Source organism: Orycteropus afer, unplaced genomic scaffold (assembly GCF_000298275.1).
Source record: "Orycteropus afer afer isolate SDZICR_OR568_19922 unplaced genomic scaffold, OryAfe1.0 scaffold00157, whole genome shotgun sequence".
Taxonomy (NCBI): Eukaryota; Metazoa; Chordata; class Mammalia; order Tubulidentata; family Orycteropodidae; genus Orycteropus; species Orycteropus afer.
In genome coordinates, this window is record NW_006921744.1 from 1,341,055 (window position 1) to 1,354,385 (window position 13,331).

The following is a 13,331-nucleotide window of genomic DNA, read 5'->3' on the forward strand; positions in this document are numbered from 1 at the left end:
TTTTTTTTTTTTTTTTTGACCTCTCTTGCTATCCTGTTTCTCAAACCACAATAAATGAGAAATAACATGTGTTTCATTGATAGATGTACAACTTTAATGAATTGGGCAGGTACAACAGCACCCTCAAAGACCTCAACTGGTGTAGGCCAACTGAGGTACCTAATGCCCCTCTTAGAGCTCTGGTGGTACAGTGGTTAAAGCATTCAGCTACTAACCGAAAGGCTGGCAGTTCAAACCCACTAACTGTTCCAAGGGAAAAAGATAAAGTAGTCTGCTTCTGTAAAGATTTACAGCCTTGGAAACCCAAAGGGGCAGTTCTACTCTGTTCCATAGGGTCTCTGTGAGTCAGAATTGACTCTATGGCAGTGGGTTTTTGGAATGTCCCTCTTATGATCTCTGGACACGCTGAAATGGAGTTAAATTCTTCCTCTTAGCAAGCAGCCAATAAGTAGAAAAAACCATTAACACTAAAAAGAAATCTTTATGATCTTTTATCTCATATTTATCCCTTAAACCAAAACCAAACCCACTGCTGTCGATATGTATCCGACTCATTGCGACTGCTCCTTGGGTTTCTGAGGCAGTATCACTACTTAAGTAGATTGCCCAACTTTCCTTTTGAAAAGTGGCTGGTGGGTTTGAACTGCCAGCCTTCTGGTTGGCAGTCAAATGCCTTAGGCACTATGCTACCAGATCTCCTTAAGTAGGTTTATTTTTAAAGAATGAGTAAAGACAAGGTAATCTCAATACACAGAAGGAAGTAGGAAATTTTTTATAACCTCATATTACTAGATGATAATCACCAAGGCAGTTTCAATTTCCTTTCTTCCCCATACCGGACATTTTTTTAAAAAAAAGTATCAAGAAGGCTGATGTATCCAGTGCTTGTTGTTGTTAATGATTCAGGTGACTAATCATTTCCTTTACATTCTTCCCAGTACTTAAATTATAACTTACAATTGCTTGTTCCCCTTTTTCATGAGAAGAAGCAACTTATATATATATATATATATAATTTATTTACAACTGTCAATCATAAATGTCACAATTTTAGCCAGTTTTCTTAAAACTACTTGATGTATAAAGTACTTCTGAACAAAAGAAAAAACACTATGATAGGTTTTCAAAATATTATTAACATATTAGCATAAAATGAAGGAGCTCTGGTGGTGCAGTGCCTAAGGCATTTGATGCTAACCAGAAGGCTGGAGGTTCAAACACACCAGCTGCTCCAGAGAAGGAAGATGGGGCAATCTACTTCCATAAAGATTTACCACCTTAGAAACCAAAAGGGGGTCGCTATGAGTTAGAATCAACTCAATGGCACTGGTTTTTCTTTTTTTAGCATAAAATGAAGAACACTGGCACTAAATTCATTTACAACAGGACAAAAGAATTAAATCCAAGTCTTTACAGGAATAAGCACTTAATGTTAAGTCCTTATAGGAGCAACATCACACTTGATGAGTTTTCCACTTCTGCACCTGGGTTCCATGTATCACTATTTATATTTATAACCTTAGAATATGCCAGTACTGGAACATCTATCATGGAGCCCAATGAAATGTCAAAGGCTAAACATGGCCAAAGAAAGTGATTATTAAAAGTACTGTCATTAGAAATGTACACTAGTCTGTACTTGGACTATATATACTAAAATCACTACCACTCATCGACCTATAGATTAAAAATAAAAGCGTGAGGGAGGGAAAAAATGGAACAAAATTAGTATTAAGCTCTTTATAAGACATTAGCTTACATAATGGGAAGGAGAAAAATATAACAAATACCCACACATATACACTCTTGTATTTCCCTTCTTTTCCAGTACTTGAAACCAGAATTTCATAACCATAGAGCTCGGGTAGAGTAGTAGTATCATCTGTTTCGCCATTAATGAAGCTGGAAGGAGGTGACCAAGTAAGTACTACTGCTCTTGCCTGGATGTCTGAGGCCTGCAAAAACATAATATTTAAAAGTTCTGAAACAACTGTAATGTGGACAGTAAGCAGTGAAATACCTAATAAGAATTCAGGATTACATAAAATATACTTGAATACTTACTTACTACAGTGGCTCATAAGCAGAAATCTGCCCATTTGTAGATGGGGAATAATTTGTTATTAAAGGATGGATGGGTTCAACAAAAATTTAAAGACCATTTTGGACCATTCAAAATAATGAGAGTGGAAAAAAAAACCACCCCAAATTATTAGAGCAAACAGCATAGACAGTCAAAAGACAAAATGGGAGGAAAAAAAACACTTATATTTAAAAGGATTAATCTCCTCAATTTATAAAGTGTATTACAAAAAGAAAAAGACAAAAAAAAATATTGGGGGGGGGAAGGACATGGACAGTCCAAAGAAACACATATGAAAATGGATAACAGATGATGTGTCACTGCATTCATAACTGAATATGTAAATTAAAATAAGATACCTCCTTTCATCCAGCAGATTGGGGAATACTGAAGAGCTAATAATACCCAATGATGTGTTGAGGTTTGGAGAGATGGGTTCTCTCTTAAACACAGATGAGACTATGTTGTTATTGGGTGCTGTTGAGCCGGCTCCAACTCAAAGCAACCCTACGTACAACAGAATGAAACAATGCCTGGTCCTGTACCATTCTCACAATCACAATCCTTGCTACATGCTTGAGCCCATCGTTGCAGCTAATGCATGTCATTGAGGGTTTCCCCCTTTTTTGCTGGCCTTCTACATTTTCAAGCATGATATCCTTTCTCCAGGGACTGGTCCCTCCTGATAACATGACCAAAATATGAGAGATGAGTATAATCCTTATATACACCAACTTGGGGACTGTTACAAACATTTAAAATGCATCTGCCCTTTAATTAAGCAATTGCTCTTCCAGGATTTTTTCCTTTAGGATAATACCCTATAGATAAAATTGCATAAGTACACAAAGATATTCATTTAAGAATGTTTATTGCAGCACTGTTAATAATGACAAAACCCCCTGGAAACAGGACAATGACTACCTAACTAATGGTACAGAATCTTAACATATCATGATGTAACTGTCTGAAAAGAATGAGGTGGACCTATTTGTACTGACATTTAAAGATGTCCTCAATATACTGGTACTATGTAACAGAAGAAAAGAGAGACTGCAAAGCAGTATGTATACACAGCACGCTTTCATTTGTGTTAAAATTCAAATATGCATAAAAATGTTCGAAAATGTACTAATATATTAATTGTTACCTCTGAAGACTGTGTGTATGTGCTGGTGTGTAGGCAGAGTTGTGAGAGAAAGATCAGGCTTTAATTGTGTTTCATTCTTTTCTGAGCTACTGGAATAGTTTTATGAGTATGCATTACTTTTATAATAAAAACCTAAAGAAAAAAATGTCTAGGGATTAGATAAGATTTAAAGTAAAGATGGTAAAAAAGATATCATATTGCATCTAGGCATTTAAATCAAAGCTTGCTTTGAGTACATTAATGTTTGACTATCATAGTGTTTTTAAACGTAAAACAATACATATTCAATAACCATTGAGATGAAGATCACCCCTCTCTTGAATTAGGAAGAATACACCATCTCTAACACAAGTTTAACTTTCTCTCCTTTTCAAAGCTCTCAAAGCCTGAATAAATTAAGACTACTACCATATTTATTCTGCTTCTGTTAAGTCATAGCATAGTATTTTACTTACTTATTGTAACACTGTCATAAAAAAGTCTTGGTACTTTATTTTTTTTGTACAGTGGACTAAAAATGATTCCTTGTACTAGTGTCCATCAGGCTATTCACCTGCAATCAAGCAGGCTTATACCTGTTTTTATCCACAAATATACTGTTAACATATAGTCATCTATACTCTCAAGAGTCTCTTGAATTTGGGATAATCAAAGCTTGTTAAACTGCAAGAAACTGTAATGTATACAGTACTCTAAAAGTGAGCCAGTCAATAGCATTAACTGGCATTTATTTTATGAAGCTTACTTAATCAGCTTTCAAGTACTGATCATATCATCAAAAGTGTGTATGTGTGTATCTAAATGCATGTATGTGTATGTGGATACATACATATATGCACAAGACTTGTAAATAGTTAGCTTAGTGATGATGAAATTGACCTTTAAAGTTTTAGTTGTTCACCTAAAAAATGAGTAGCAGGGTGATACAATGTGTTTATTTACTATATGTATTCAAATATTGTTGTTGTTGTTGTGTGCCGTGAAGTTGGACCCGACTCAGAGCGACTCCTCCTTGGGTTTCTGAGGCAGTGCCACTACGTAAGTAGACTGCCCAACCTTCCTTCCGAGGAGTGGCTGGTGGGTTTGAACCGCCAGCCTTCTGGTTAGTAGTCAAGTGCCTTAGGCACTATGCTACCAGAGTGGCACTAGGTAACTAAAACAAAAATGGTACTGAAAGTGTGCGGTGCTGCTCTGACAGATATTTAAAATGTAGAAACAGGAGTAGAGTGCATCCTTGACCCAAGATGCTGGAAGAGAGACCCTGATATGCAGCATGAGAGACAGCAGCAGCAGAGCCAAGAGACTGGCATGAGAGACTGCAGGAGCAGAGTCAAGAGATCAGCATGAGAGACGGTAGTAGCAGAGCCAAGACACTGGCATTAAATAGCAACAGGCTTACCAGTGCCATTGGGTAGGCGGCTTCCTGGCAGAGTGGGTTGCCTGTGGGCATTAACTAGTAGAAGAGACCAGCATGAGATGGAGTAGCAGGTTGGCCAGCCCATGGAGCAAGAAAGCTAAGTGTCCTTTGGGGAGGAAGATTCCTGGCGGAGTGGGTTGCCTTCGGGCATTAATTGGCAGAAGTGGAGAGACCAAGGAAAGGGGAAGCAGAGCTGCCTCAGCCTCAAGGGTGGGACCATGGCTTTTGGGGGTGGAACCACCACAGCCCCCTAGGTTTCAAAGAGCCAGATCTTTACCAACTTGATTCTGGAGTGTGGGGCTGCTCGTTCATGTGAGCAAGTGGGATAGAGTCAAGCCACTGCCCATGAGTGAGGGGGCAGGGCTGCCATGCCCAAGAGGGAGAGGAACGGGGCCTGCCAGGCCAAGGGGGTGAGGTTGCCACTCAGGGACTAGGGGACTGGAGTCATCCAGTGAAGATATCTGTACAGATACCATCCACTGAAGATCTGTACAGGTGCCAAGTTGACAAGAGGTGGAATTGTGGTGGTTACGTTTATGTGTCAACTTGGCTAAGCCTGGTTGAGTGGCTGGGCAGCTAGATGTAGTATTCCCCATAATGAGACTGGTAATCAACTCTATGGTGGAATCTACTGTGAACAGCTGAGTAGCTGCCTTTGGGTATGTGGTCTGCTTCCTGTATATAAGGAGAAGTCTTGGGAATGGTCTTTAGCTTATGGCATGCTTCAATCTTGCATGCAGCCGTGTCATTGTTCAGCAGCCTGCCATGCTCTGACAACCTTGGGACTTTCAGTGGACTTGAATGAATGGCCTGCCATGTGGTTTGGTAACATTGGGGCTGTGCCACTTTATTTGTTGACCTTGGGCTTGTTAGCTTCAGCAGCCAGTAGCTGCCTGAGTGGAGAGATACCTCTAGCTTCAGTGGGCCTGGCACTTGGAACTCGGACTTCTAGCCTCCCGAACTTTAAGAGAATAAATTCTTGTTTGTTCAAGCCATCCCATTTGTGGTATATTCTTGTCAGAGTGGCACTAGGTAACCAGACCAACAACTAACTGGAAGAGATCCATATCTGTGCCCATTCCAAAGAAAGATAATCCCACAGAATGTGGAAATTACTGAACAATATCATTAATATCACATACAAGTAAAATTTTGCTGAAGAGAACTCATAAAGAGTTGCAGCAGTATATTGACAGGGAACTTTCAGAAATCCAAGCCTAATTCAGAAGACACAGATATCGTTGCTGATGTCAGATGGATCTTGGCTGACACCAAAGAATAGCAGAAAAATGTTTACCTGTGTTTTACTGACTATGCCAATGCATTTGATTGTATGGACCATAACAAATTATGGATAACATTGTGAAGAACACACTTAATTGTGCTCATAAGGAATTTGTAGGTGAAGAGGCTGTTGTCAGAATAGATCAAGGAGATACTGCATGGTTTAAAATCAGTAAGGGTGTGTGTCAGGGCTGTATTCTTTCACCATACTAATTCAACTAACTCAATCTCTATGCTGAGTAAATAATCTGAGAAAAAGTAGACTATATGAAGAAAAATGTGGCATCAGGATCAGTGGAAAGCTCATTAACAACCTGTGATAAGCAGATGGCACAATCTTGCTTACTGAAAATGAAGACAACTTAAAGCAATTATTGGTGAAGATCAAAGAGTATAGTCCTCAATATGAATTACACTTCAACATAAAGAAAACAAAAATCCTCACAACTGGACCAATAAGCAAGATCTGGATACATGGGAAAAAAAGACTGAAGTTGGTAGGGATTTAATTTTGCTTGAATCCACTATCAACACCTATGGAAGCAGCAGTCAAGAAATCAGATGTTGTACTGTACTGAGCAAATATGTTCTAAAGGATCTCTTTAAAGTGTTAAGAAGCAAGATGTAACTTTGAAGACAGACTAAGGTGCACCTAACCCAAGCCATGGTATTTTCAGTCACCTCATAAGGATGTAGAAGCTGGACAATGAATAAAGAAGACTAAAGAAGATTTGCTGGCTTTGAATTACGGTGTTTCCAAAGAAAATTGAAAGTATCAAGGACTGCCAGAAGAATGAACAAATCTGTCCTGGACAAAGTACAGCCAGAATGCTCCAGGGAAGCGAGAATGACCAGACTTTGTCTTACTACTTTGGTCCTGTGGTCAGAAGGGACCATTTCCTGGAAAAGGATTCATGCTGTAAAGTAGAGGCTTAGTGAAAAAGGGGAAGACCCTCAACAAGATGGACTGACACAGTGGCTGCAGTGATGGAATCAAGCATAGCAAGGATTGCAGGGATAGCACACAACTGGGCAGTGTTTTGTTGTTATACACAGGGTAACTATGGGTCAGAGTTGACTCGACGGCACCTAACAACACAACAACAAGGGCTCGATAAGTATTTTCTGACTGATTACATTGTTGTTGTCGTTGTTGTTATGTGCCGTCGAGTCAAACCCGACTCATAGCGACCCCTCCTTGGGTTTCCGAGGCAGTATCACTACGGAAGTAGGATTGCCCAACCTTCCTTCCAAGGAGTGGCTGGTGGGTTTGAACCGCCAGCCATCTGTTTAGCAGGCAAGTGTCTTAGCCACTATGCTACCAGACCTCCCAAATTACATTACATCTGAGTACATTAGAGTGAATTTAATCAGACTAACTAAATGACTATGCAGTTCTTCAGAAAAGAATGTAATGACAAAAGTAATACTTTGTTATAGAGAAATCACTAAAACAAAACAAAAGGAATAATGTAATGACATACTAAATTTGCTAAAGCACAGTAAATAGAGTTAAGTGTAAAAATTAAGCTACAGAACGATACAGTATGACCTCATTTTCATAAAAAGATAAAAGAAAAAATTTATTTCTAGATGGAAACACACATATACATACAAATCAACTAAAACAGAATTGGAAGAGAATCTAAACTGTTAAAAGTGATAAATTGGAAGAGTGGATAAAGACATATTTTTACTCTCTATATTTATCTATTACTTAAATCTTTAACTGTTAAGAGTCCACATACTAATAATAAAAATATTCAGGATTCAATCTTAATTACTGACACTAGTTTAGCTTGCTTTCAAAATGAAGTAAAGTTAAACTCTCATAAAAAACAGAGAATGAAAAAGACTAATTGGAACAATTATTGTGATACTGTGGTGCTTTTCATTATAGTTTTTTCTTACTTTTCCTAAAACATTTTTTTTATAAAACTGCAATTATAATGTACAAATAGTTTACTCCTGATCTTTGCCTCCAATTCTGTCAGAAGTGTCTTTATTGCTATTTCTGCAGTTATCATAACCATACTTTTAAATGGATATGTCATTTCACCAATAAAAATACTGTAATTTATCTATATATCTTTTAGTTGTTTTTACTTTTTGTTAATATTCATGCTGCAACACATATTTTTGCCTATGTAACTTTTTACTGAGAAATGAAACCTCATAGTTTCACAGAAGTTTAATTTATATTTCATTTGATTACCAGTGAAGAACTCTTTTGGGTCTTAATGGGCTTAATTCAATTTGTATGAGTTCTTTACTTAATATTAATTTTTTGTTACACTCGATGCAATGTTTTTCTAATAGTATGATAATCTTTATTAAAGTTATTTTAAAAACATAAAAATTTTTAATGTAGCCAATTCTGCTGCCATACTACTTTCTGATTTCTTCCATTATATCTATGCTTATAAAAAGTTGGGAAATACTAATTTTCTTTCAGTTTATACTTTGACTTAACTTAACCCTTTTTGCATCTGGAATTAATTTGGTATATTTTATGAGAAAATATAAATGAATTTTTTAAAAATTAATATTTAGTTGTACCCATATTATTTATTAGATCTTTCCCTGACAAAAAATTTGCAATGTTATTTATTGCATATTAAATTCTTACTTAAAAAAGACTGACTGAACAGTCTGCTTCACTGATCAATATATCTGACTTTGTTAGATTCATATTAATCTATTTTTGACCTCCTGTTCTTTATAGTAAAGTTTTAAATGAGGCCTGAATAAAAATGCACCAATATTCAATAGGAACATACTAAATATAAACATAAAGAAAATACACAAAATACTTACCACTGGTTTCACAATGTTGGAAAGAAGTGCTTCAAATGCTTTAGTTTCTTCATCTTTTTCTTAAAAGAAAAAATTAAATATTTTTTTTTTAAAAAAAGACCTTAAATTCAAACCCTTCCACCCCAATGTATCTTCAGAACTAGGTTGATATTTGAGATTTTCTAGTTTTGTTCCTAAGTTTATACATACTCAGCTGTTTGTGGCCCTTCAGCATTCTTCAGGCTTTAGCTTCCATTTCCATTTTAACTGACATACATAACACCATTATATATATCTGAATCATTCGTTAAATTAATGATTCTTACTTATTATTACACAGAAGTATAGTTTTATTCCTATTTGGAAAGTCATTATTTGCCAGTCTTAAACATCTTAACAGTAAGTCAATTGAGTGTTTGTTTCATAATGTGTCTTAATTGTTGTTTCCCAAAATAGCAAAATGTGCTCGACCATAATTTATGGCCTACAATGATATACCTGTGAGGAGCTCTGGTGGTATAGTAGTTAACCCACCAGCTGCTCGCTGGGACAAAGATGAGGCAATCTTCCTCTGTAAAGATTTACAGCCTTGGAAACTCTATGGTGCAGTTCTACCCTGCTCTACAGGATCGCTATGAGTTGTAATTGACTCAATGGCAGTGGGTATAATACTTTCACGTATGATACCTGAAACTTTAGCTTAATTTTTCTGAAATATCAGTGCTGACAACAATAATAAGGAAGTCTCAAAATATGGAAAAAACAAATTTTATATATGTTACTAATACATAAACTAAAAGGCTGTTGTTATTTAAAATTTGTTAGTGTCAAATAGAATTTTTAAGGAAATTGAAGGTAAAAAGAGTTAAGATTCCCTACATTTTGATTCTTTTACTCAAAATTTGTAAGCGTTCTTAGGTCCTTAGCTGCACTCTTTGATAATTCAATAGAAAAAAGAATCAGGAATATCAAGTACAGACAACAAAGGTAAATATTCTTATATACACAATACTGCACTATCAATAACAACAAACGTTAAGCTAAAGTGGATGCATGGGTATGGGTAAGATGACCAAGAATGGGTAGGCAAAGAGGACTATACCCATGCCTGTATATAGATTTGGCAAATGATCTCGCTACATATGTATTCGTATGTGCTATAAAAATGTCCACATATACAACAGAGTTAAAGGGAACAACTTTCTAAGCCACAACCAACATTTTGAGGGAGTAGTTGCTGAGCCTGTGGGCTTGGGTCATCAAGTCCAACTGGCACACAGAACACAAAAACCACTGTTCTACATGCTACTTTGGTGAGCAGTGACTGGGGTCTTAAAAGCTCCCAAATAGCCATCTAAGATGTACCTATTGGTCTCGCCTCAGACGGAGCAAAGAAGAATGAAGAAAATCAAAGATACATTTAAACAATTAGCCCAAGAGACTAGTGGACTATGGGTACCTCAGCCTATATGACTGTGACGTAAGAACTATTATGGTACCTGGCTACCACTGCCATCCTCTCTGAAAGGGACAAAAATTGGAGATCCTGGATAGAATGGGAAAAAAATGTGGAACAAAACTCAAAATAATAAAAAAGATTAGGCTTACTGGTCTGATAGAGACGGGTAGAACCCCAAGACTATGGCCCTTATTCACTCTTCAAGTGTGGAACTGAACTCATATTTCGTGTCTCAACTTTCAGCTAAATAACAGGCCCATAAAGTAAACAATAACACAACGGAGGGAGGGACACACTCCTTAGAACAATCAACCAGAGAGATCAAAAGGGTAGCATCTGCCCAGAGATAAAGCTCAGAAGGCAGGAAGGGATAGTAAAGAAGGACATGGAAAAAGTAACCACAGGAAGGAAGTGGGAAAGAGCTGTTACACTGTGGAGACTGCAATCAATGTCACAAAACGTGTATGACCTGCTGAATGGAATGAATTTCTCTGTGAACTTTCACCCAAATCACAATACAATGTTAAGAAAAAAAAAAAAAAAAGAATCAGGAACATTCATTTAGATAAGTACATTCAAGAACACAGAGTAGTTTACTGGTCTTTGTGAAATGGTATGTTAATATACTTCACAGTCATTTTTGGTGCAATTATTTTTAAATGGTTGTAAGAAAACTTGAAGCCTATTTACAAAAATGGCTATCAAAAATCACTTGTTAATATCACTATAATACAGTATTTACTGAATTTGCCAAATGTGCTACATGATGCTCTATATTATGAAATCAAAATAAATTTGACATGGCATTTAAAGTGAAACTCTAAGAAGTTAAAACAGATGTAGTCAGTACCAAAAAAATAAAAGATATATATAGAAAAACTATAGAGGACAATATAAGATAAGCAGTAGTAAGAAGCTTAATATTATAATCAAAAGTATACAGGTACTTATTTCACGCTGTAAGGCATATGGAAGGCATGTTGTTAACCCAGCTTATATTTACATTTTATACAGTGATGGAGCTGGTTCCTACAAAGAGTAATACTCCAGAGTTAATTGGGTAGAAGTCATAGATTAGAGGAAGGATCCAAGGGAAATAAGGATCGAGTTATTTAAGAGATAAGAACTTTGGAAAGAACAGATGAATACGCTAACCTATCCACAGAGTATATAGCTAGATTGATAAATGACATAACTAGTTGCTATACAAAGACTTACAAAAGGCCTGGAATTAAAGGAATTTGGTTCAACCTTACATGAGCTTTTCTATTAACAGGAATTTCTCTTGGTCAGTAAAATTTACTATGTAAGTGAAATTACTAAGTGAGGTTTTCCCAAATGGAAAATATGTAGTACTCTAGTAACAACTGAGGTCCCCAGATTTTTTCTCACATTTAGGTGGTATAGTGATACTGTCTCGGAAACCCAAGGAGGGGTCGCTATGAGTCAGGGTCGACTCGACGGCACATAACAACAACAACAAGCTATTAATCTACAGTTCATCTGAAGAAATGATTGAAGGGTTATAATATATATTTAGTAGGTTAAATAATGAAAAGGGAATGATTAAGGAAAGTAAAAATAACTTAGTATTTTAAATAGTTACCTTCTATCTCTGTATCAACTTGTGTGCCACCTTTCCCTTTCCCTGATTTGTTCTTTGCTGAGCCGGTGTTTACACCACCAGCATTCTGCCCTTTTGAAAGTCCATTATGTTCATTTGTGGGAGAAGGGCACTTCTGGGGTGATGATGGTGGACTGCTCATTTTATCTTTCTGTGTTCCTTGGCGATCCTTTAATTTTTTCTGCAAACGTTCATATGTTTTACTAGATCGTTCATCTCTAAAGTTAGACCTTCCATGTGCAGAGTGAGCATCTAGAAAGAAATAAAAATTGTTGCAAAAGATCACTTTTTGTAAATATGTTTATGGCATGAAAAATATATCTATCATTATACTATAAAAATGTTTTTGTAAACTACTTCAAAAGCATAATTTTGCAAAGCAAAGCTATCTGTCTCTCTACCAACTGACAGACCAAGCTCTGTTCTTGATTATATAGATCAAATAAATCTATAGTCCTTTCCCCACTTCTTTTCCTAACTAATTAAACTCCATAGAAATAGCTTGGTGGAATGCTATGATTACCAAAGGGGGAAAATGAGATCTGAACTTATTTGTGTACAGTTGTTTTTACTCTTTTGTAGCTATAATTTTTCATACCTCCTTCAAAATCAAATATATGAAATAGGTAAAAAGAAAAACCTTCATCTGCCTAAATTCCCTTTTGACTCACATTCAAAAGAAATGAGTGGGATTGTTACTAATAACAGAATTGAGGTACAAAGTATTACATTTTAGATATAAACTCAAGACTATGATTTAGAAGAATGTCCTCATTCTAATAAAAATCACATAAACAATGTAACAGGATCAACTGCCCCGAGCTTACAGTTATTTAAAATTTAATATCCATAATGTGAAAGACAGTTTTTAAAAGTCCCACAATTCCCAAGAAAGAAAGAAATTTCAATTTATAAGTGCTTTACGAAAATTAGTATTTTGAAGTGAGTATTTTAATTTAAATATTATAAGCATATATAAAATAAGAGTAAAAAAACACAAGAACTCAGATATCCACATGAGGGAAAAAAAAACCTGGATCCCACCTCATACAACGTAAAAAGTTAACTCAAAAATCAATCAAAGCCCTTAATGTAAGAGCTAAAACTATAAAACTCATGAGAAGCCCTGCTGGTGCAGTGATTAAAGTGCCTGGCTGCTAACTGAAAGGTTTTTGGTTAGAACTCACCAACTGCTCTGTGGGACACAGGTAAAACTCTTAGAAGGATACAAAGGCATAAATGTGCATGACTTTGGATTGTACAACAGTTTCTTAGATATGACACCAAAAGCACAGGAAAGACAAGACAAAATAAATTGGACTTGATGAAACTTCAGAACTTTTTGATAGTGCAAGGTTTATCATACTCTTCTTTTTTCTAGCTCTAGTGTTGAAAAGTTAGGTTATTAATTTGAGATCCTTGGTTTACAGCCTCTAGTACAAATTGAGGGAACTCTGGTAGCATAGTGCCTAAGGCACTTGACTGCTAACCAGAAGGCTGGCGGTTCAAACCCACCAG

General features: G+C 36.3%; 1 protein-coding gene across 1 annotated transcript in view; it reads right to left on the reverse strand.

The window, feature by feature from the left end:
* Positions 1–13,331, reverse strand: part of FNDC3A (fibronectin type III domain containing 3A) — a 341,318-nt gene that overhangs the window by 68,328 nt on the left and 259,659 nt on the right. Inside the window, 3 exon segments of the mRNA XM_042781725.1 lie at positions 1,795–1,955; positions 8,752–8,810; positions 11,796–12,065. Coding sequence (XP_042637659.1) covers positions 1,795–1,955; positions 8,752–8,810; positions 11,796–12,065 — 490 coding nt within the window.